The sequence below is a fragment of the Heptranchias perlo genome, chromosome 21 (assembly GCF_035084215.1).
Source record: "Heptranchias perlo isolate sHepPer1 chromosome 21, sHepPer1.hap1, whole genome shotgun sequence".
Taxonomy (NCBI): Eukaryota; Metazoa; Chordata; class Chondrichthyes; order Hexanchiformes; family Hexanchidae; genus Heptranchias; species Heptranchias perlo.
Genome location: NC_090345.1, coordinates 8,299,208 through 8,323,259, shown reverse-complemented (window position 1 = coordinate 8,323,259; position 24,052 = coordinate 8,299,208). Strand labels below are relative to the sequence as shown.

Here is a 24,052-nt window from a genome sequence, read left to right as displayed (position 1 = left end):
TGCTCAACTATATGAGATATTTATAAAACAGGGGTCTTAATTCATAGAATCATATAGCACAGAAGGAGGCCATTCGGTCCATCGTGCCTGTGCTGGTCCTTTGAAAGAGCTATCCAATTAGTCTCACTCCCCCTGCTCTTTCCCCATTGTTCTGCAAATGTTTCCTTTCCAAGTATTTATCCGATTCCCTTTTGAAAGTTATTATTGAATCTGCTTCCACCGCCCTTTCAGGCAGTGCATTCCAGATCATAACAACTTGCTGCGTAAAAAAAAATAGCCCTCATCTCCCCCCTGGCTTTTTTGCCAATTATCTTAAATCTGTATCCTTTGGTTACCAACCCTCCTGCCAGTGGAAATTTACTCGATCAAAACCCTTCATAGTTTTGAACACCTCTATCAAATCTCCCCTTAACCTTCTTTGCTCTAAGGAGAACAACCCAACTTTTCCAGTCTCTCCACGTAACTGAAATGCCTCATCCCTGGTACCATTCTAGTAAATCTCCTCTGCACCCTCTGCAAGACCTTGACATCCTTCCTAAAGAGTGGTGCCCAGAATTGGACACAATACTCCAGCTGAGGTCTAAATGAAGCCCCTCATTCTAGAGATAACTTGTGACCTGCACCTTCCAAAGTGCAGAAAAAGGGAGGGAGAAGTGGATTCATTTCACAAGAGATCGCTTTTAGTAAATATTAACCGAGGCAGAGATTTCCACATCCTCCCAGGAGGTCGAAGGGTTTGTTTATTCAGAGATCTGCAGGGTCCAGGCACCATCCCGCTATGTGGAACTCACTCCAGACTGATCTCCTTTAACTTCCAAACTTGAGCACTATTATGAATCCTCTTCTTCTCGTCTGGCCCTTCCTCGTCTCCCAGGTCGTCGCCGGCAACCGGATCGCCTGCCAAGCCAGGAAGCCGGCAAACTATTCCCTCAGATTCCTGGCCGAGTGGAACATCCTTTCCTTTCCAAAGCAATTTCCAACACACAGACCTCCGGCCCAGTGGTCTATGCTTTTTGGTAAGTCTTACGGAAATTGGTTGTATTCGTGATTTTCAAAAAAAAAATCTGCTTGATTAAATCTTATTGCAAAACTAGTAGACTGAGGCAATCCAGCCAGTAAATGATAGATGAATAGAAATTCAAAGAGAACCATTTACTATCTGCACCCATTGACTTAGATATTCGATGGCTCCGAGCCCGTTTTTCAGGCGCAAAACGGGTGCATAAGCCTCCAATATAGTGATGGCTGCTTTCAGGGAAACAAGGTCAACATGCAGCCTCACCAGTCACCCTTTAAAGGCACTGCTGGAGGTTGCCACCAAAAAGGTAATAGTTAAAGGACTGCAGTGATGATACCACTTTTGCACTGATTCACCTTGTGATGAGACTGAAATGACAGTATAACTATAGAGTCAGGTCTAGGTCCAATGTTGGAGTCGGAGCAATGTGAGTTCTTCGACAGAGGGCAGCTCACACTGCTTTGGTTTGACTCTGCATGGGGTTGAATTCTCAAACCACATTCAAACTGCTCATGGGTTCCCCAGGACCTTATGGACAGTGTATAAACTGCAGCCAAGTTTCTTTTTGTTGCTGTGTTTAAAGAAAGCGGGCACATTTAAAATTTACCAGCGGGGTATAGATCTCTCCACATGCCTGTTAGTACCCACGCTGTCTCCTAGCTCTGACAGTTCAATTCAGAGCCAGGCAGTATAACTAGGGTTCTGACGGGCTGGAATCAATTTTCTAACGGCTTGTTTCAGGCTGGTAAATATGGTAGAAAGCCTTTGTGAAAAAATATTTTGTAAGCCAAGCCATAAGTAGTGTAGTGGTTATGTTACTGGACTAGTAATCCAGAGACCTGGATTAATTAATCTCAGTAGACCATAAATTCAAATCTCTTTAAGGCAGTTTGAGAATTTGAATTCAGTTAAAATAAATCTGAGAAATAAAAAGATGGTAAAAGTGACCATGAAGCATTGTTGTAAAAACCCAACTGGTTCACTCCTTCCCTTTAGGGAAGGAAACCTGCCATCCTTACCCAGGTTAGCCTATATGTGACTCCAGTCCCACACCAACTGTGGGTGACTCTTAACTCTGAAGTGGCTGAGCAAGCCACTCAGTTGAATGAAACTACTGTCAGTGGTTCAAGAAAAAGGCCCATCATCACCTTCTCATGGGTAATAAATGCCAATGATGCCCACATCCTGAAAATGAATTTTTAAAAAAAAATTTCCATTGTGTTTAAAAGTAACACAACACAATGATATAAATTCCATTGAAATGTATCATGGCAAAACATTTCATGGCTCTTCAAGGTAATGTTAATTAAGTCTTTAAATTAATAACTGCAGACATAAATTCCTGTCAGTTAGGACCTATTTTTGTCCACATTTCACCATGTTTCCATTACTGTGTGGGTCCCTGTGATTCTCACAGCCTATCATAGTTCGGAAAATTAAGTGACTCAATCAATTAGTTTATTTTTCTGGAAACTGTTCCATGACAATTTTTTTAAAAAAATAGGAAATAGTGCTGCAGAAAGTATTTTAATCATCCTTTACTCTGAATTGTTGATAAATGGTCCAATCAAATAAAGCAATTAGTTGTATAAGTGCCATTCGGAAAGAATGGCAGCTCCTTATAGGATGGAGACAGGGGCTGTGTGATACTGATCTCAGGATCAGATCATACCAAACCTTGCCGTCAAATTGCTTTGGATCCATATTCGTGGTGACAGTTCTTGGTGCGTCCGGTGTCGGTGATGCAAAGTGACATTCACACCGAATGATTTTACTGAGAGGTCATTCAAACGTATGTTTCCATAGTCCAAATTGTACCACATCACTTCATCCTCGGTCCTTTGCTCTCACAGGTTGTGTCCACAACTATGACTTCACTCTGTGGGCTGAAGGGGTCATGGCCTCCTCTGGCGTTAGAATGTTTGTGGAGGATGGAAAACACAAAATTCTGTTAGAAGAGGCGAACGCTACAATGGGCGCAGTGCAGAGCTGGTTTCATGCTAACCCCATAATGGCAGGAGAAGGGAATTCCAGTACTGTATTCACCGTCACTCCTACACACCCTCTCGTAAGTAAAAAGAACCAGAAACTTATTTGACTCAATGTGTGTTTTATAACTCTTCAGATAAATGATGTACGTTTTATCCCCCTCCACTTTCAGATTTCTCTCTTACCGCCCTTAAGGCATTGACTCAGGCTGCGATATGGCCTATGGGTGCAGTACCATTACCAGTACCTCATCCATGAGGCTTGACAGTATATGCAATCAAGTTGACAATGGAGAACACCACAGCCAAGGCCAATACACACACACACACGCACACACACACACGCACGCACACACACACATGCACACACACGTGCTTTCCAGCAAGGGTTCACTGTATACCAATCTAAGGACCACCTAAAACAGATTTTCTGGTCATTATCATATTGCTGTTTGTGGGAGCTTGCTGTGTGTAAATTGGCTTCCACGTTTCCTACATGACTTCATTGGCTGTAAAGCGCTTTGGGACGTCCTGAGGTCATGAAAGGCGCTACATAAATGCAAGTCTTTCTTTTCTGTCTTTCAATCAGGAGCAGCACCCATTGCTGGTTTCCCCCCACACCCCTAGCTCAGGAACATTGAGGCCAATTGTTTTGTTGTGGTCAACCCAGTGTCTGACAGACGAGCAAACCCATCACCACCAATCTCCTGAGAATCCTAAACAAATAGAGTTGCTGTTTGCCTGCTTATGGAGGCAAACCCTTTGCCTATGGGCTCACACCCCACTTACCTACTTACCACTTGGGTACAGGTTGCCAAGGTTTAGGCCTTCTGCTGCCCTGCCTGAGTTCTGCTGACTCATAGAGGCAGATTCTCTACCTGCCGCCCCAGTGTTGCGGATCTGCCGCCAGTTTGTAGGAACTGCCCGATTTCCACTGAAGACAATGGCAATGAAAATCAGACAGTTTCTATAATGGGCAACTCATCCTCAACGTCGTTCATCCATCACCCCTGTGCTCGCTGACCTACATTGGCTCCCTGTCCGGCAATGCCTCGATTTTAAAATTCTCATCCTTGTTTTCAAATGCCTCCATGACCTCGCCCCTCCCTATCTCTGTAACCTCCTCCAGCCCTACAACGCTCTGAGATCTCTGCATTCCTCCAATTCAGGCCTCTTGCGCATCCCCGATTTTCACCTCTCCACCATTGGTGACCGTGCCATCAGCTGCCTAGGCCCATATCTCTGGAATTCCCTCCCTAAACCCCTCTGTCTCTCCACCTCTCTCTCCTCCTTTAAGACGCTCCTTAAAACCTACCTCTTTGACCAAGCTTTTGGTCACCTATCCTAGTATCTCCTTACATGCCTCGATGTCAAATTTGGTCTGATAATCGCTCCTTGGGATGTTTTACTATGTTAAAGGCACTATATAAATGCAAGTTGTTGTTGTTGGGCAATAAGTTGACAATCTACCCCACAAATAGGACGGAGATTGAACTTTGGACCTTCCCTGGTCCGTATGCCTTGATAGCACATTGGGTAGTGCATGTATCGACAGAGCCATCGAGACTCTGTATGTTCTAACAGTCCTAGAATTGAAGCTTCTTAGTGGAAATTTTCAGAATGTGAGGGATACCAGTGTTGTGAAGTGGAAAAATGTTCCATTCTGGCTCACCCTCACATTTCATTGTCTTGTGAGATAGGCATGGGGCCATCAGTACATAAAATTACCTGGAAAATGCAACACGGAAACAGGCCGTCCGGCACAACTAGCCCATGTTGTTGCTTATCTTGCATACAACAACAACTTGCATTTATATAGCGACTTTAACGTAATAAAAGTCCCGAGGCACTTCACAGAAGCATTATCAAACAAAATTTGACACCGGGCAATGTAAGGAGGCATTAGGACAGGTGACCAAAAGCTTGGACAAAGAGGTAGGTTTTAAGGAGCATCTTAAAGGAGGAGAGAGAGGTGGACAGCTTTAGGGAGGGAATTCCAGTGGCCAAGGCCTAGGCAGCTGAAGGCATGGCCACCAATGGTGGGGCGATGAAAATCGGGGATGCGCAGGTGGCAAGAATTGGAGGAGCGCAGAGATCTCGGAGGGTTGCAGGGCTGGAGAAGGTTAGAGATAGGGAGGGGTGAGGCCATGGAAGATGAGAGTTTAAAAATGGAGGTGTTGCCAGACCGGGAGCCAATGTGGGTCAGCGAGCATGGGTGAGGTAGTGGGTGAACAGGACCTCGGTGCAGCAGAGTTTTGGATGAGCTGAAGTTCATGGAGTTGGCCCAATCCCAAATTCCTTTATCCCTTTTTCCTTCAGCCACCTTGGTAATGTTGCATATGGACATTGCTTACCGCTCTCATTGTACCTATATATAAAAGTCCTGCATCTAGCAATATCTATCGCACTTTAAAGTGTCAAAAATTTATAAAAGTCGAGATAGAATCGTTTCTCGTTGTTTTTCTGACCTTGACAATCTGGTCTCTCCCCAAGGGCAGGAACTGGACATTTACAAGCAGCTGCCTATCTACAGAAACTTTCCTCTGCAATTAGCCTCTAAATGACCTTAGGATGTCCCCATTTAGACCACTTCCCCTCAGGATTGCCTGAGCCGTGACCATAATAGGACTGGCCAGATTAAACATAGCTCTGGCTGAGCCGCTAAGTATCACAATTATGCTCCAGACTCCAAACTGCCGAAAAGTGATGCCACAGGAGATCAGCCAGTTTAAAAAAGAGTGTTGGTATCAAACCTTCCCAGGCTAAATGTGGACTTGACTTCATACTCTTACAATAAAATTGTTTGTGTTTTAATTGATAAATAATCACAGAATCCAATTGTCTTAAACTGCCATCTTGAGCGAGGCAGAAGCTGTAATTTTAGTGATTGTGGCATGACTGTCAGCCATGTTGAGTGTGGCAGTGGCTGTCTTAGGCTTTCTATAAACAACCGGAGCAAGGAGATAAAATGGGAGGACGAACTAACAATGATGATTTTTTTTGTTGTTGCTGGCATGTTTGAAATGTGAGAAAAATGTGACAAGTTTAGCAAAAGTCGTAAGACAATCAACTCCATAGAAACACTGCGCCTGCATTTTTTCACGAGCCTGCTATGGAGTTAAGAAGGGTATTTACGGGATGAATGACCCAGTTCAAAGGTTGTGGTTTTATCATATGATTGAGGTGAGGTCACATAACTCACAAGTACTTACCACGAACATCATCTGATAAGGAGCTTCAAGTCAACTGTGGTTTTGTTCTTTTCCTTTATATTTTTTCTGTTCATCAAGGTGAGGCATGTCAGCATTCTGAACTGAAACACTTTCTGCATTTTACAGCTGGGATCCCTATCAAGCACATTTTTTTTTTGGTCGCCATCTATGATGTGTTCTGTTTTTGCCACTAGTGCTGTCCCGGGACAAACACGCAAGGGTAAATATTATGAGGCCTTATGCTACTGACAGGGCCCCACGTGCAGTCAGAGTGCATGCTGGGAGCTCGCGGGACGTACACGAGGCCTTGGCTGGCGGCTTAGGGCCTTGCAAAATTTACCGGTTAATGCAGTCATTCTAAATTTCTCAGTATCCATGGTTGCTGCTTGAGATTAAAAAAAAGCGCAGAAATTCAGTTCAGCCCCCTACCACTGACATCATCCTCGCTTATCATGGACAGCCGCCTATATCGGGCAAACGGTGCTAACTATTTGACATCACCATAGGCGTTGCTTAAACCCTGTTAAGCGCGCTGACTATTTTGTGCAGGTCAGTACTTACCGGCTTTTTATAAGCCGTTTTTTTTTTACGGGTGTGTCCAATTAACATCTCACTCTGCAACATAAACTGGCAGATGTTAGAAGCAGAGGGACGTAAATAGAATCAAGACATCGCAGCAGAGGTTTACCTCATCTCATGTTAAACACGTCGGTTGACTGAAGATGCCCGAAGGCTCAACTAGCAGTGCGCACGGTTATCGACTACGGGAGGCAGTCGGAAAGTGGAGACTTTGGGCAACTTCAATCAGCTGACACGTTTAACGTGAGATCAGGCCAGCCTCTGCTACAACACCAACAACAACGACTTGCGTTTACATAGCGCCTTTAACATAGTAAAACGTCCCAAGGCGCTTCTCAGGAGTGATTATCAGACAAAATTTGACACCGGGCCAGAAAATCATGGGCTGGGAATGCACGACTTCCTGATACACTGGGAGTGTCGAAGTGGAGAATCTCCTCTTAGATCTTTTAGGTAACCGGGCCAATAAACAACAACAACTTGCATTTATACAACGCCTTTAACGGAGTAAAACAGGAGCGATTATCAAACAAAAGTTGACACCGAGCCACATAAGGAGATATTAGGACAGGTGACCAAAAGCTTGATCAAATAGGTAGGTTTTAAGCAGCGTCTTAAAGGAGGAGAGAGAGGGAGAGAGGTTTAGGGAGGGAATTCCGGAGCTATGGGCCTAGGCAGCTGAAGACACAGCCGCCAATGACGGGGCGAAGGAAATCGGGGATGCGCAACAGGCCAGAATTGGAGGAGCACAGAGATCTCGGAGAGTTGTAGGAGGTTAAAGTATTAAATGGAACAGTGGTATAGCATGCCGATCAAGATTAACGGGTGCATCTGTAAAACCTTCAGGACATTGCTTAGCTGCATTAAAAAAAAAGAGAAACAATACACTGTATTAGCAGAGCATTGTTGTACAAATCAAATGAGGTTGTATAGTTTGTGGTGTTGGGCAGACCCTATTGGAAGTATAGCGTGCAATTCTGGTCACCTAGGAAGAATATAAATGCCTGAGAAAATACAGAGGTGAGTAACAAAGATAAATCCGGGTATCAGGAATTTAATTTATCAGGATAGGCTAAGAAAGTTGGTTAGCGTTTCTTTGGAAAAGAGGAGTCTTTGATGTGATCTACATGGCTTCAACATTATGATGGGAAAGGAGAAAGTTGTTTCAGGCTGATTGATCAGCACGGTGAAAAGGTCATAAATTCTAAGGACCGCAGTTAAAAATTAGGAAGTTAAGCAGAAGAAAGGGAAACCAGACAGAACTTCTTGGCCCAAAGTAAAAAGCCATTGAGTCAAACAGTATAATTATGTTGAAGAGGCAATTAGAGGCATTAATAAAGGAACACAGTAATATGTAGGAGCAAAGACCACCACCGGTCCATCCAGCTGGTTCCAGTAAGAGAGTTGGGGCTGTGGGTTCCAGTGACAAGGTGGGTCGGTAGGGTTGATCTATCCTAAAGAAACAAACCTGTTGGGCGTAAACATTTTTAGGTTCTCATTTCCAGTTGGCTGGCTTATTTGCCAAGTTAGGGAGTGGGTCTCCTTTTCTTCAAGGAACCCCTGTACCTTTGCTAGCCCCCCGCACATCATGAAAGAAAAAGGCCGGCAGCCCCATCCACCGCTCCTGAACCTCCCTTCATCCTTACCAACTCATAAAGTGAAAACATAAGCACAGCTAGAACATTCCCTTTCATTTTCCAATCGGCACACCTTCACATCTGAGTAGCACTCTGTGGCTAAAACATCACGCAACATAGACACGGTTCACTGAAAGAATTTCGCAGAATCTTTAGGGGAAAAAAAAAACTCAGTCAAGTAATTAAAAGCCAGCAAACTTGAAATGCAACTTCTCAGCTGCCCGGCTTGTTTAGTGCTGTAGCCAAGTGTGAGGCTCTCGGTACAACTGGATGCTGACCGAACATGCCACTCGATGCTCGCCAAGGAATGTTCTGCTTGCATCAGGATGCTTTTCAGTCAGAATTTGCGTGGAGTGGGAAATGATGGGGGAAAAAAAACTTGCATTTATATAGCGCCATTCCTGACCTCAGGATGTCTCAAAGTGCTTTACAGCCAATGAAGCACCTTTGAAGTGTAGTCACTGTTGTAATGTAGGAAACGCGGCAGCCAATTTACGCACAGCAAGGTCCCACAAACAGCAATGAGGTAAATGAGCAGATCATCTTTTTTTAGTGATGTTGGTTGAGGGATAAATATTGGCCGGGACACCGAGGAGAACTCCCCTCCTCTTCTTCGAAATAGTGCCATGGGATCTTTTACATCCACCTGAGGGGGCAGACGGGGCCTCAGTTTAACGTCTCATCTGAAGGTACTCGTTACATGCATGGCCTTTTCGGGCAGTCAGCTTGGTTGATTAGTAAGGAGGTGAGTGTTGCAGTGAAAGTTTCTGGAATACGGAATGCTACAGGGAGACATCAGGAATAAAAGTCCAGCTTAAAACAGGAGGTGATAATACTGGTGTTCACTGTTGATCCTGGTATTGCCGATGTTCTGGATTTCTACCCACCATTTCATTGTACAAGTGGAGACTGCCCCAAGTATTTCCTTTGCCCTTCCCCTCCTCATATTGTTTGACCAATTTCCTCTGATTTTTACCCTCCCACAGGTGCGAGATCTATTTGTTTGCCTCAAATATTCAATGCCACTTGTTGGACTAATCCTTTGGAACCATAAAAATTCAGACTAAGGCCTTTCCATGACTTGATCTCCTGGTCCCAACCACCCCTGCCATTATCAGGCCATAATGGGAGTCTTACAGTTATTCTGGGTCTAGTCCTGGTCGAGACCCTCACCGCAGTACTTTGTGCCTTAGTTTATATGACCTTGCAGCATCGCTGTTGATCGACATGATCTCCCCTCAGGTGCTTGACGGTTGTGAACTTGTACTTAAGTATTGTTGCAATATTGCTATCATTGCATATTGTAGTTATTGCTATGTAATCAAATTTCTAAAAAAAAAACAAACGTTTAAAAGGCAGAAGAAAGACCAGTCTCGCTACATTTCTTCCATAAATGTGGATCTGTTTCGTTTTTGCACCGATTCAAACTCTGCAATGAAACTCGGTTATGAAGTTGCACAAGTTCAGTTTAGGCAACCAGTAAAATTTAAACAGCATTCAGATGCTGGAGAGTGGAATTGTTGCCTCTGTGTGAGCAGGTATGTCCAGATCTCCATTTTCCCCGAGCCACAGAGCGATCTAGAGCTGATAGTATAACTTGGGTCTGCCTGCTTTAAAACGGTTGCTGATCTCAAACGTGTAGTATCACAGCAACTTCAGTTCATTGTCTAGGCTGACGCTCCAGTGCGGTACTAAGGGAGGTCTGCACTGCCAGAAGTGCTGAATGGGCTGTCAAATCAAGGTCCTGTCTGCCAGTTCCGGTGGTTCAGGTGGTTCCACAGATCCCACAGCACCGTTTGAAGAGAAGGAGATGGTCCAGGTGTCCTCACCCAACCAGCACAAGCAAAACAGATTGACTAGTTATTCATCTCACCGTTGTTTGTGGGACATTGGTAAAATGGCTGCTGTGTTTGGCTACATAGCAACAGTCACTGCACTTCATTGTATGTGAACATTTTTGAGAGATGTGATGAGACTATAAATGCAAGTCTTTTCTTTAAACTTAAAAATGCAGTGTTGGGATTAAAAAGAAAGACTTGCATTTCTATAGCGCCTTTCATGACCTCAAGACATCTCAAAGCACTTTACAGTCAATGAAGTACTTTTGAAGGGTAATCACTTGTAATGTAGGAAACATGGCAGCCAATTTGCACACAGCAAGGTCCCACAAACAGCAATGTGATAACGACCAGATAATCTATTTTTTAGTGATGTTGGTTGAGGGATAAATATTGGCCAGAACACTGGGTGAATTCACCTGCTCGTCTTCAAAATAATGCCATGGGATCTTTTGTATCCACTTGAGAGAGCAGATGGGGCCTCGGTTTAATGTCTCATCTGAAAGGCGACACCTCCGACAGTGCAGCACTCCCTCAGTACTGCATTGAAGTGTCAGCTTGGATTATGGACTCAAGTCTCTGGAGTGGGACTTGAACCCACAACCTTCTGACTCAGAGTTGAGAGTGCTACCCACTGAGCCACGGCTAGTTTAATACTGCATAGTTTATACAATGTTTTTTTTTCTATCAGACCTGTGGTGGCCTCAATCTGTACAGATGTGTAACATTTCTACTAATTGAAAATCTTCAACATTAGTCAAATATCAGAATATGTATGGATCAGAATTACGGAGATTTGGCATGGATTTACCCAATTGCCATGTGCCGGTCCATTTCGATTATCCCACTTATAGGGTTATCCAGTCCAGATTTTTCAATTGACTGTTCTCGGAGGTGTTTAGAGGTGTCTTCAATAGTGTTTTAATTTAATGAAAAGAGGAAAGCTAGCCGGTTAATCTCTCCATCTTCTTTGAAATTCAGACATAAATACTGATGTCAGGACCAGTCAATCAGAACCATGCATTCCAAGTATCAGACACGAATCTTATTTTTACTTTAAGATTACATATTTGGACAGTAGTCATGCATGCCCACCAGTGACATTCCATTGGGGGAAAAACGGCACAATGGAACCTCTACTGACATCATACCCCTCAAGAGCAAAATAAAATACGTTACTTTAAAAATAACATCAAAATTTCACACAGTGATTTGTTTTTTTGAGTGCAAACATCCCATCCCATAAACAGCATTAAGATCAATGGTCAGTTAAGCTATTTTAGGTGGTGTTGCTTGAGGGAGGAATGTTGGCCAAAGATACCAGGAGACCTCCCTTCTGATAATACTGCCATGGGATCCTTAATGTCAACCGAATCACCTAAATAATCAGACGGGCCTTGGTTCAATTTCTCACCTGAAGAATGGCACTTCTGACAATGCAGCACTCCTTCAATGTTGCATTGGAATGGACAGGATTGCATTTTGGGCAGGAGTGACAGCCATTTAGTTAAAGGCCTGGCTGAAAGTTGATTCAGGCCGGCAAGTGGGTGCACAAGGTGCCCACCCAGGCTTTGAACTGCTGGTTGCCCATTTCTCGGGTGCATTGTCAGAGGTGCCATCCTTCAGGTGATCTCAGCCAGGATGGCAGTATTGTGCCACGATTGGATTTGGCATTGCTGGGCTACTGAGGAGAAATATTACCCAGAGTTGCCATTTCTGATTAACGTACAATGACCACCACTGGAACGTGCGAGTGTGTGGGTGTCGGGTGAGAACAGGACTGGGGTTGCCGGTTGCACACCTTCTTGTTTGAAAGCCTGTCAACACTCACCGGGGGTATTTTTCACTATCACTAGGGCGTGGAAAACTGGCAGTAGCATTCCTCTTAACCCACCGGGTGGGTAACGGGCGGGTTCGAGTCAGCCGCCCATTTTACACCCGCGCCCGATCTTACTCTCCATTGAAGCCAATGGACGGTAAAACCGGGCGCGGTGTAAAACCGGGCGCGGTGTAAAACCGGGTGGCCAACCCAATCCGGTCAGCACCCCACCAGGCTGGTTAGGTTAAAATGGCCCCCGCTGAGTCAGTGCTTTCACGACAGGAGGGAAGAAAATAGAGGCGGGGTGGGGGGGGTGGGGGGGAGAAATTATTTTGGGAGTAGCGCAAAATGGGCGCGAGCGATTTGGCAGTCCTTTTTAAGCTCCGACCGATTTTCTTTTCCTCTCTGCCGATTTGCTGCCGCCCGTTTTGCACTGCCGCCCAAGGTCGAATTTCACCCCCAGGAATTTCTTTTTGAAAAGCTACAAAGGTTGGGATTTTCCAGCTCCTTATCCTTGTGAGTCAGGTTTTTATTTCTAGTTTTGAATTTACACAAAAGACTAAGGAACTAACTGGGTTTTCACTTTGCTGTTCAGGTTTCATTCCTGGTGCGTATAATTCCCAGTCCCGATTGGTTTCTTGGCGCTAACAGTATAAACCTGTGTGAGAATAACAAGTGGAAGGAATCCTACACATTGGATCTATTCCCTTGGGATGCCGGGACAGATAGCGGATTTACATTTTCATCTCCAAACTTTGCCACCGACCCTCAGGAGACAATGTTCCAAATAACCGCCAAGCATCCCTCACACCCGGCCAATTCCTTCTTCTATCCGCGCCTGGAATCGTTGCCCAGAATGGGCTGCTCAGAGTTCGATCTGCTCTCCGCAGTCTCGCCCAGTCAGGCACCGCATCAGGGACCCGAGCAAACACAACCAAACCATGGAAGAAGGCAAAACCTGACTGAACTTCTACAGGTCGACCGGACACTCGCTGAAAATGAGACGAAAGTGGAAGTGGAACTGTTCAAAGCCGATGACGTTTTCAATGACGTGCTTGAAAAGCCTTTGGAAAAGGAGCCAGGAAGCAGATACGACCCAAATGGGAAGAGTAAGTCATAATCTGATCTGGACCTCGCATTCACCGGGACAGGAACCTTAGGAACAGGAGGGAGCCATTCAGCCCCTCAGGCCTGCTCCGCTATTCAATTAGATCATGGTTGACCTGCACCTCAACTCCATTTACCCGCCTTACCTCCATATCCCTCGATACCCTTACCCAACAAAAATCTATCGCTCTCAGTCTTGAAAGCTCCAATTGTCCCCCAGCATCCACAGCCTTTTGGGGGACAGAATTCCAGATTTGTACTACACTTTGTGTGAAAAAGTGCTTCCTGACTTCACTCCTGAATGGCCTAGCTCTAATTTTAAGATTGTGCCCCCTTGTTCTGGATTCCCCCACCAGAGGAAATAGTTCCTCCGTATCTACCCTGCCGAATCCTTTTAACATTTTAAACACCTCAATCAGATCACCCCTCAACCTTCTAAACTCCAGGGAATACAAGCCAAGTTTATACAACTTGTCCTCATAATTTAGCCCTCTAAGCCCCAGATGGACCCCAATTCGTGATAATTGGCTGGGAAATTCCTCAGCGCTCTGCCGGTGTTACTTTGCCAGAAGTGCGACGGAAACCCCGGTCACGCGGGCAATCCGGGTTTCCGCCGCACTTCCGGTGAAGTAACGCCGGCGGAGCGGGGGAGAAACTAAAAGCATGTTTGATGCCACGAATCGACTCATAACATTTCATCGATTTACCTTTGAGAGGCAGTTTTAGGCATTCGCGCTCCTGGTGCAGAACGTCATGCACAAAAATCCACGTCCCTGTAAACACACGTGTTCAAACCTCGCCTGCCGAGAAAATGACGGGCTGTCTAACACTTTTTTTTTCTTTACTCCCTGTTGTTTGGTTTGGTCCTCCACTCACTCACTGCTGTGATCTCTGCTGCTGGTGCCTGTCACCTCCATGCTCCAATCTCCCTAAAGGGTGATGACGGGAAACTTTTTGAACCTGAAGGGCTGGCAAAAGCTGCTCTCTTTTGGTGTCAGTCTACCAATTGGGGAGCAGTTTTTTCCAATTTGCCAGGCTCAGGAGCTCTTAAACAAACAAAGGGTCTAGACAGAGTAGATGGAGAGAAACTGCTCCCATTGGCGGAAGGGTCCAGGACCAGAGGGCATACATTTAAGGTGATTGGCAAAAGAACCAAAGGTGACATGAGGAAAAACTCTTTTACACAGCGAGTGGTTAGGATCTGGAATGCACTGCCCGAGGGGCTGGTGGAGGCAGGTTCAATCACGGCCTCCAAAAGGGAACTGGATAAGTTACTTGAAAGGAAAAAATTTGCAGGGCTACGGGGATAGGGCCGGGGAGTGGGACTAGCTGGATTGCTCTTGCATAGAGCCAGAGTGGTCTCGATGGGCCGAATGGCCTCCTTCCGTGCTGTATCCTTTCTATGATTCTAAAACCAGAGCATTATGCTCACACAGGCACAAAGAAAAAACTGGTTTTGGCTTCTTGGGTAGTAGAAGAGCTTGTAGATCACTTTGTAGGTGTCCTGCACTAGTGCTTCAAAGTGCATTAAACCACCCAGGACTGGGCAGTTTTTGGGCCTTTATTGTTTTGTGCCTTTATACAAAAGAGGTGGAAGAGCTGTGGAATTAATCCTCCCATGAACCTAATTTTGTAACTCACACAAAGTGCTGATCAGATTTTTATGTTTGTTTTTGGAGCCTCCATTTCTACATGTACAGCACATGAAATCTTGGCTAAAGGGGTATGTGTTCCTTCCCCAGTCTAACATGTGTGGGGAAAATGGGTGTGGTGTTCATGGGTTGAGAAAATCCATAACGGTTTAAAGATTCTTAAAAGGTATCTCCATGGTCCCAAAAATCAACAACATTGGGTGACATGAAGGTTATATTCCAGAGGGCCAATGGAGGACCAGTAGGCTGCTACCCATGGGACTATCCTAATATGCTACTCTCCTCTATGGTGAGGAGGTGTAAGAAAATGCTATCATGCTAATATCTACAGGCTAAATTTTAAATTCACAATTATCCTAAGATGATGCAGCACACTGAAGCTCTGGCCTGTTGTATTGGCTCAGTACCAGTTCCCTTGCTTTTTAATGATTTAGACTTAAATGTGGGGGGCATGATTAAGAAGTTTGCAGATTATCCAAAAATTGGCCGTATGGTTGACAGTGAGGAGGAAAGCTGTAGGCTGCAGGAAGATATCAATGGACTGGTCAGGTGGGCAGAAAAGTGGCAAATGGAATTCAATCCGGAGAAGTGTGAGGTAATGCATTTGGGGAGGGCAAACAAGGCAAGGGAGTACACAATAAATGGTGTAGGGGAACAGAGGGATCTTGGAGTGCATGCCCACGGATCCCTGAAGGTAGCAGGACAGGTAGATAAGGTGTTTAAGAAGGCATACGGGATACTTTCCTTTATTAGCCGAGGCACAGAATATAAGAGCAGGGAAGTTATGCTAGAACTGTAGTTAGGCCACAGCTAGAGTACCGATTACAGTTCTGGTCATCACATTATAGGAAAGATGTGATTAGAGAGGGTACAGAGAAGATTTATGAGGATGTTGCCAGGATTGGAGAATTTTAGCTATGAGGAAAGACTGGATAGACTGGGGTTGTTTTCTTTGGAACAGAGGAAGCTGAGGGGAGATTTAATTGAAGTGTATAAAATAATGAGGGGCCTAGACAGAGTGGATAGGAAGGACCCATTTCCTTAGCAGAGAGGTCAAAACCAGGGGGCAGAGATTTAAAGTAATTGGTAGAAGGATTAGAAGGGAGCTGAGGAGAATTTTTTTCACCCAGAGGATGGTGGGGGTCTGGAACTCACTGCCTGAAAAGATGGTAGAGACAGAAACCCTCATCGCATTTAAAGAGTACTTGGATATCCACTTGAAGTGCTGTAACTTACAAGGCTATGGACCAAGAGCTGGAAAGTGGGATTAGGCTGGAAAGCTCTTTTTCTTCTGGCACAGACATGATGGGCCGAATGGCCTCTTTCTGTGCCGTAAATTTCTATGATTCATCTGCTGGGATCACATATTGGGAATTCGGACGCAGGTTACCCATAATTTTCCATCCATTAAGCTCCGCACCTGAAGTGTCAATTCATAAGATTAGCCGTTTGACCTTAAGACATCATAGGGCTTAATTTTGTGACCCCCATGCTCCCAACAGAGGGCCACCAAAATGTTGCAGTTCCATTTCCGACTCGCGCTCCCTTCAAACGTGACTTTCGTGCTGGGAGTGTGAGATCGCGGAATTAACCCTTATTTTTTTTCCGCTCCAGTGACTTGAGCACGTAGTCTGGACTGACACTCCAAAGCAGCACTGAGGGACTGCTGCACTGTCGAAGGTGCCATCTTTCAGATGAGACCTTAAACCGAGGCCCCCATCTGCCCTCTCAGGTGGACGTAAAAGCATTATTTTGGAGAAGAGCAGGGGAGTTCTCCCCAGTGTCCTGGCCAATATTTATCCCTCAACCAACAACACTAAAAACAGATTATCTGGTCATTAACACATTGCTGTCTGTGGGACCTTCTGTGCATAAATTGGTCACCACGTTTGTTACATTACAACAGTGAATACACTTCAAAAAAGTACTTCATTGGCTATAAAGTGCTTTGGGACATCCTGAGGTTATGAAAGGTGCAATATAAATGCAAGTTCTTTATTTTCTTTTTACTGCTGTGCTCCGTAAATCCATTAACTTTCCCCTGTTGTCCCTCTTAAACTGTAAATGCACCATTCTGCACCTCCTCCCTGAATCCTCACTTGATCGAAATTGAGACTCGTCACACTGGGGGGAAGATTATCTCCGTGGCAAAACCGTAAACGTATTCTTTCCACGGGTGTTATCATTTGGTGGCAAGCATCGAATAAGGGGAAACCTTCCCCATCTCCCCTTTCTTATCAGGAGACCAAAGTGAAGGGCCGAGGCCCATAGTGCAGGACACCACTGGGGCTGAAGAGAGTAAGAGGGAAGACAAGGTAGATTGGCCAGTAGTGGTTGGCAATTACCAAGCTTGGAGTTTCCAAGCCTGAAGATTGTAGAATGAAGGAAAGTGACTGGGGATCCAGGCAGATGAAATACAATGGGCTTTTTTTTTCCCCTCAACCCTGTACATTCCAATAGCACTGACGTACTGAATTCTAAACCTGCAGCTCTGAACACAGAAGATCTGCTGGTGCCCAAAAAATTCCTCAGCAACTCCCACTGTTACTTTCTAGAGCTAAAAGACACCAGAGATTTATTGACTTCCAGCGATGGCGGGGCCCTGGTTCTCTCTTCGGCTTAAATTTTCATCTTCAACATTCCTGGTGCAGAGCTCCGCGAGCCAGGGGCACGCGCATGCCAGGAATCTGGCCATGCGTCTTCCGCTGAAGATCGAGGAAGGCATGACCCAAGTCCCAACCAGACGAAGCTCCGCAGCAAGAGGACTGTGGAATAAACATTTGCCCCTTCATTTTTATCAGGGTTGGGGGGTGATAGAGAGAAGGAGTTGTCCGACTAGCATTTTGTCAAGAGACTTTGAGGTTGATCTTGCCTGCCTTCACCTGTTGTTAATAGGGCAGTAACAACCTCAAAGTGGGGTCGGTAGCCCCACCGCTCCCGTTAATACCATTGATGCGGCTGACTCCATTTTGAAAGGAATCTACGTCTGCGTGTCCAAAGCCCCCGCCTGTTTCAGGCGATAGGCCTCTTTTAATATGGAAATCGGAGTCCTAGGACGTAAATAGGACCCCCAATTGCCATTTTAGGTATGAACTGGTCGGAGACTGTGCAGTGCACACTCCAATCAGTTCCACGGGCGATGGAGAAGAGGGCATGCCAAAGGTAAGCGTCGAATTATTTTTTGGGCCCCGGGTCCCCCACCCTCCACGATCGCAAGCCCCCCTCCCCAACAAGTCAAAATAGACGTCTTTATACCCGACAGGGTTGCCAACTCTGGTTGGACATATTCCTGGAGGTTTCGTCACATGACCTCCTGCCTCCACCCGCCCCACCCCCCCCTGCCCTCAATCTCCCACCATTGGTCACTCGACACGTCCATCCTCAGGGCACCCTGCCTTCCCAGGCCGATTGGAAAGCTAACAGACTCTTCCTACATGATTAGATGATTCCCGACTGTCAGTCAAACGGACCTTCCTCCTCCCCCATCTCCAATATTTTTATAATTAATAAACGAAAATGTTCAAAGAAAATAAAAAAAACATGCAATTTTTTTAATGCCCCTATGATTCTTCTCTTTGGATCGTTCACAGCAGTGTCCTGGAGACTCCCGGACAATCCTGAAGGGTTGGCAAACCCGAATACCTGACCTGGGCAAATTTCACATTGAGTGCAAAAACCTGTAACCATGTTTCCAATCCCGCCATTTGAAAACTGATGAGTACAAAAATTCACCAAGAGAACAAGCACTTTTTTTTTCTCTGACAACTGTTATCTCTACATTGACGTTGGGCAGCTTTACATGCTTTCTGCTGTACTAGTATTTGTACTGCACCACTAATGGTGGGCTGTCTAAAGCCAGGGATTATCGGAGAACCTGCATAAACCAATACATTAACACAAGGTTATCAGCAAACAACCTCAGCAGACAATTAATCCACCAGTAACAACCTCCAAATGATTTCTTTTCTTCAGCCCCTATTACTTGATTTATATTTGATCCCTCACACCAAGCATATCGTGAGAAAGGGTGTGGGCAAGTGACTTGATTTCAAATCTTTGCCAATGCTAATCAGTATCAGTAAGTGAAAGGTATGTGGAAGCAGAGAAGAGAGCCCAGCCATCCTCTCTAAGTGGAAATCGCTAGCCCCTATTTATCACCTCCCTTCAGCTCACCCCCCACACCCCCAATACATCAGAGATTGGGCACTCGATCCCTTTGGGAAGTGTAACAAATCTTACAACACCAGGTTATAGTCCTGATGTGGAGATGCCGGTGATGGACTGGGGTTGACAATTGTAAACAATTTTACAACACCAAGTTATAGTCCAGCAATTTTATTTTAAATTCACAAGCTTTCGGAGGCTTCCTCCTTCCTCAGGTGGACTATAACTTGGTGTTGTAAAATTGTTTACAAAGGTTATAGTCCAACAGTTTTATTTGAAAATCACAAGCTTTCGGAGGCTTTCTCCTTCGTCAGGTCACAGTCACCTGACGAAGGAGAAAGCCTCCGAAAGCTTGTGATTTTCAAATAAAACTGTTGGACTATAACCTGGTGTTGTAAGATTCCTTACATTTGTCCACCCCAATCCATCACCGGCATCTCCATACCTTTGGGAAGTGACAGCCATGAACACATGCCCGTCTATTCCATGGCACTATAAATTGCTACGCCAATGTACTTTGAGACTCCACTGCCCCGAGTCAGCAACAATTCTAACAATGCCACACACGGTCAAATATAGACCCGCCTAATTAAAATATCGCTAATCTCTCCGCCCACTTCCCAGCCCTAGCCCCAGACCCCAAGCTCCCTGATGCCACCTAGCCTGATTCCCAGTTATTTCCTTGTTTTTGGGGTGGGGTGGGAGGTTGTTGAGATGACAAGGGGAGAAGCCAAGCAGCTCCGTAACTAGAGAAACTTCCATCAACAACAATAATAATTAACCTCTAATTGACCTCAAGACCTACTCATACCACTTCCCCACGATGAGTATCGGAGCATTGATCTTAAAGGGACAGGCCAGTAGCTAAATATTACGAACGTGCTCTGCACCCCAGACTACTCAGGAATAATGCCACGGGAGATTAGCTAGTATAATCTGATGTATACTTCCAGTTGTTAAGTACAACATGCTGTGTTTATATATGCATATAAAAAATGTGTTAGGTTATTTGATACAGAGCTGTGACTTTCATATATATTCATTATATAATAATTCTGCATATGCTAAATAAATATAATAATTGACTGTAATATTCTAGTACAGTACACAGGTATACTATAATATATTAACTAATATTAGGATACAACACTGGTAGAGCAGCTTAAACCAGGATTTACAAGAACATTACCAATGCATAATATTCAGTTTCTTCCATGGAGTAAATTTCATACATTAGCTCTAAACCAGTACTGTCCAAAAGAAATTGTTGACTAGCCACAGGTGTGGCTACAGCGACACCATTTAAGCCAATAATTTTGGTTGAAAATGCCTTACACACAATGCAGGTAAATGTACTTCACATTAACATCTACCCACCATTCAGTAACCAAGGAAGTAAAGCTCTCACAATGATCAAAAACCATTCGCACACTCTCACCATTTTACCGACAAACGCACAAAAAGTTTAAAGTTCACGTGCACACACTGTGTGAATATGAGTATTGAGATTGCACGCTCACTGACGGTGCCTATTACTCATTGTTCATTTACTGATCAGAAATGCAATTAGCAACATCTGGATTTGCAATTACGCTAACGTTAATGGTCAACACTGGGCCATACCATGCCATGTGGAGCAGGAATTTAAGTGATAATACGTGGTGTCAAAGCAGTATTTTAGCGTTCGATGGCAATGAATTACCACCTTATTGGGGAGTGAAGTTGAAATGCACAGCCATGTACCGAGTGGTAACAACTGAATGCCATAACGTTATAGTAATAAGGTTTTTTTTTGTAATCCTTCAGAGTCACAGGACAAGGATTTCACCAGCACACCCCTGGACTGCGAAGTCTCCTACTGGTCTTCCTGGGGTCTCTGCAGCCAGAGCTGTGGGATTGGCGCCCGAGAGAGGACACGGTTCATCGTGCAGCATCCCGCCAATGACGGGGAGACCTGCCCACCCCTGCTGATCCAGGAAGAGTGCGAGGAATCCCCGTGTCCGACCCCAGTGGCAGACGGCAATGTCACTATTTCTGACCCAGCAGAAGGAACGGTAACGAGACAAGTAGAGCCAAACTTGAATGAAAGCAAAGACTCTGGTTCATTGGAAGAGACACAATCACTACACAACGAAACAGGAGGTGAACCTGAGAATATGACAGCACTAGCTCATCATGACGCAACCAGAGTCCAAGAAACTGACGAGCTACTAAAATTAACAAGTAGGTTTCATTTTGCCCTTCTTTCCTGGAGCAATTGGGACAGATCTTCTTGTTCATGAGCCTGGGATTGATAGATCACCGGAGCACAGCGAATATGGGAACTGTGCAGGCCAGAAGGTTCCTGATTCAATCCCTAGCCCAGTTATGCTGATGAGTTAGCCAACCCCAGCCAGAATGGTGGGAAGGGCACTTGACTTCAGAATCCCCAGGTTAGGGAAGAGCAAAATTACCCAGGGTTTTTGGGGAGGAATGAGTACAAGACCCTAAGGGAGCCCACCTGATTTTCCGTCAATTCATTTAAATTCATTCTTTACAGACATGTGTATCCCTCTCCACCCGATTTTCCTGTATTCGCTGCTCCCAGGCTATCCAATAACCTCAGGTGTGGGTTCAGGAAAATCTGCCTCACCCACTCTTGCTGGGGTGCAAAATTACAGATCGAGGAGGCCATTTAGTCCATCTACCACATCCTTTCATAGAAAAGAAAGAAAGAAAGACTTGCATTTATATAGCCCCTTTCATGACCTCAGGACGTCCCAAAGCACTTTACAGCCAATGAAGAACTTTTTGAAGTGTAGTCACTGTTATAATGTAGGAAATGTGGCAGCCAATTTGCTCACAGCAAGGTCCCACAAACAAAAATGTGATAATGACCAGATAATCTGTTTTATCGATATTGGTTGAGGGATAAATATTGGCCAGGACACCGGGGAGAACTCCCCTGCTCTTCTTTGAAATAGTGCCATTCACATTCAACTGAGAGGGCAAATGGGGCGTTAGTTTAATATCTCGTCCGAAAGACGGCACCCCCGACAGTGCAGCACTCCCTCAGTACTGCAGTGGGAGTGTCAGCCTAGATTATGTGCTCAAGATCAATGCTCGGAATGGATTCCCAGATAGAGTAGTGGAGGCAAAAACCCTGGAATCATTTAAGAAACAAATGGATGTTGCAATGGGGGGGGCTGTAGCATCTTACTAGATGATGCAATAAAATGGGCCGAATGGCCTTCGTTGTCTGGAATTATCTTGTGATCTTGTGATTATATCTCCACTGCGTTGTGGTACAGCACCTCCCTCATTACATCTAAATGGAACAGATCCACACTAGACAGTACTTTCACTATGGAAAGCATCAGAGGAACCAATAGTAACAGATTGCCAGCACTACAGAGCTGCTTATTTCTTTATGGCTATCCTAGCTCACATGATAATCGATTCTATTTATATTTCTCTCTCTCACCTGCAGGTAAAAGCCAGGGGCACTCAGAGGCTGGAAACCAATCCATTAATAGTCCTCTGGCGCTTCTGAATGCTTCCACTGACCAGTTCTTCACCAACCTGACCTCAAACACAGCATCAGAAAGGGGTGGATAGGAAGCATCCCAATCTGCAGAAGTTGCCAGACCCCCCCCACGCCCCCTACTAGTTACGGTTAATGAGACAGTTAAAAAGAATAAAATTATTTATAAACCACTTGTGTGTGCAGTGTGGTGCAAGTTAACTGGGCAATGTGGAGCTGGGGTACACGTGGAAAGGATAATATCAGAGAGAGACAGGCAGTCGACACCTTGGAGAGATACTGTGCGAGTTTGTACTCTCCTGACAGAGCTTTGCTCAACAAGAGCTGATTGAGTACTGCGTCCAGTTCAGGTCGACGATACAGAGCAGAGATGAGCCACATGGTCGATCCCCAGTCTGAGAGGTCTCAGTTATGAGGAGAGATTGGAGTAACCTGGGCTCTTCAACCTTGAAAGGAGGCGCTTGAGAGGTATATTGAGGCAGTCAAACGGTAAGGGAAAGATAAATCCAGATAAGTTCTTTAAATTAATTTGCAAGAGTAGGACTAGGGCTCTGGGTTAAACTGATAAAAAGGCAAATGTAGGATTGATAAGGAAAGAGAGGGCTAAGGCTAAGGGGTAAACCTGATAGGGGTCTTTAAGATTATGAAAGAGTTTGATAGGCTCGACATAGAGATAATGTTTCCACTTGTGGGGAGTCCAAAACAGGGGTCCACAAAAATAAGATGGTCACCAATAAATCCAGTAGGAAATTCATGAGGAACTTCTTGACCCAGAGAGTGTTAGAATGTTGAACTCGCTACCACAAGGAATAGTTGAGGTGAATAACTTAGATGCATTTAAGGGAAAGCTAAATAAACACATGAGAGAGAAAGGAATAGAAGGTCATGCTGATAGGGTTAGGTGAAGAGGGGTGGGAGGAGGCTCATAAACGCTGGTGGATCAGTTGGGCCGAATGGCCTGTTTCTGTGCTGTAAATTCTATGTAATTCTATGATATCAGGAAGTTCTTCACACAAATGGTCAACACTTGGAATGAACTCCCAGATGGAGTAGTTAAGGCAAAAACTCTAGAATCACTTAAGAAACAACTGGTGCTTCAGTTCATTACGGATGAATGGGTCATTCCTCGTCTGTAATTCCCTTGTGATTTTGGTAATTTGGGCATGTGGGCCTGACTCTCTCTAGAGTCAGTGGTCTCCTAATTCCACTGATAAGTAGCTATTACAATTTGATGGCAAAAACAGCCTGTTTAAAGTTTAAAAAAACAAATGGGTAAGTCAAGCAATGGGAAGACTTTCATGCAAACATCAGTTTTGTCTTTACAATGAAAGATTGTACTAGAACTAAAATACTGATGGAACTTCACTGACAGACTTTGAATATATATCAGAGTTCAGCAGTGTTAGTCTATCCTGCAGTCCGTTTACATTTCCCTCTTTCCTCCTGCAATCAACCAGCTACTTCAGCTGCTAAAGTTCAGTTCTTCCAAGATACCAGAATCCTGAAATCTCCCTT

The 24,052-nt window shown here is 44.9% G+C and overlaps 1 protein-coding gene across 1 annotated transcript; it reads left to right on the top strand.

The window, feature by feature from the left end:
* Positions 1 to 832: 832 nt before the first annotated feature.
* LOC137340376 (spondin-2-like) lies at positions 833 to 22,611 on the top strand. Its single transcript, XM_068002796.1, has 5 exons — positions 833 to 1,016; positions 2,872 to 3,086; positions 12,687 to 13,176; positions 20,821 to 21,237; positions 22,484 to 22,611. Exons 1-5 carry the CDS (start codon positions 833 to 835, stop codon positions 22,609 to 22,611), a joined length of 1,434 nt encoding a protein of 477 aa, XP_067858897.1.
* Positions 22,612 to 24,052: the final 1,441 nt, after the last annotated feature.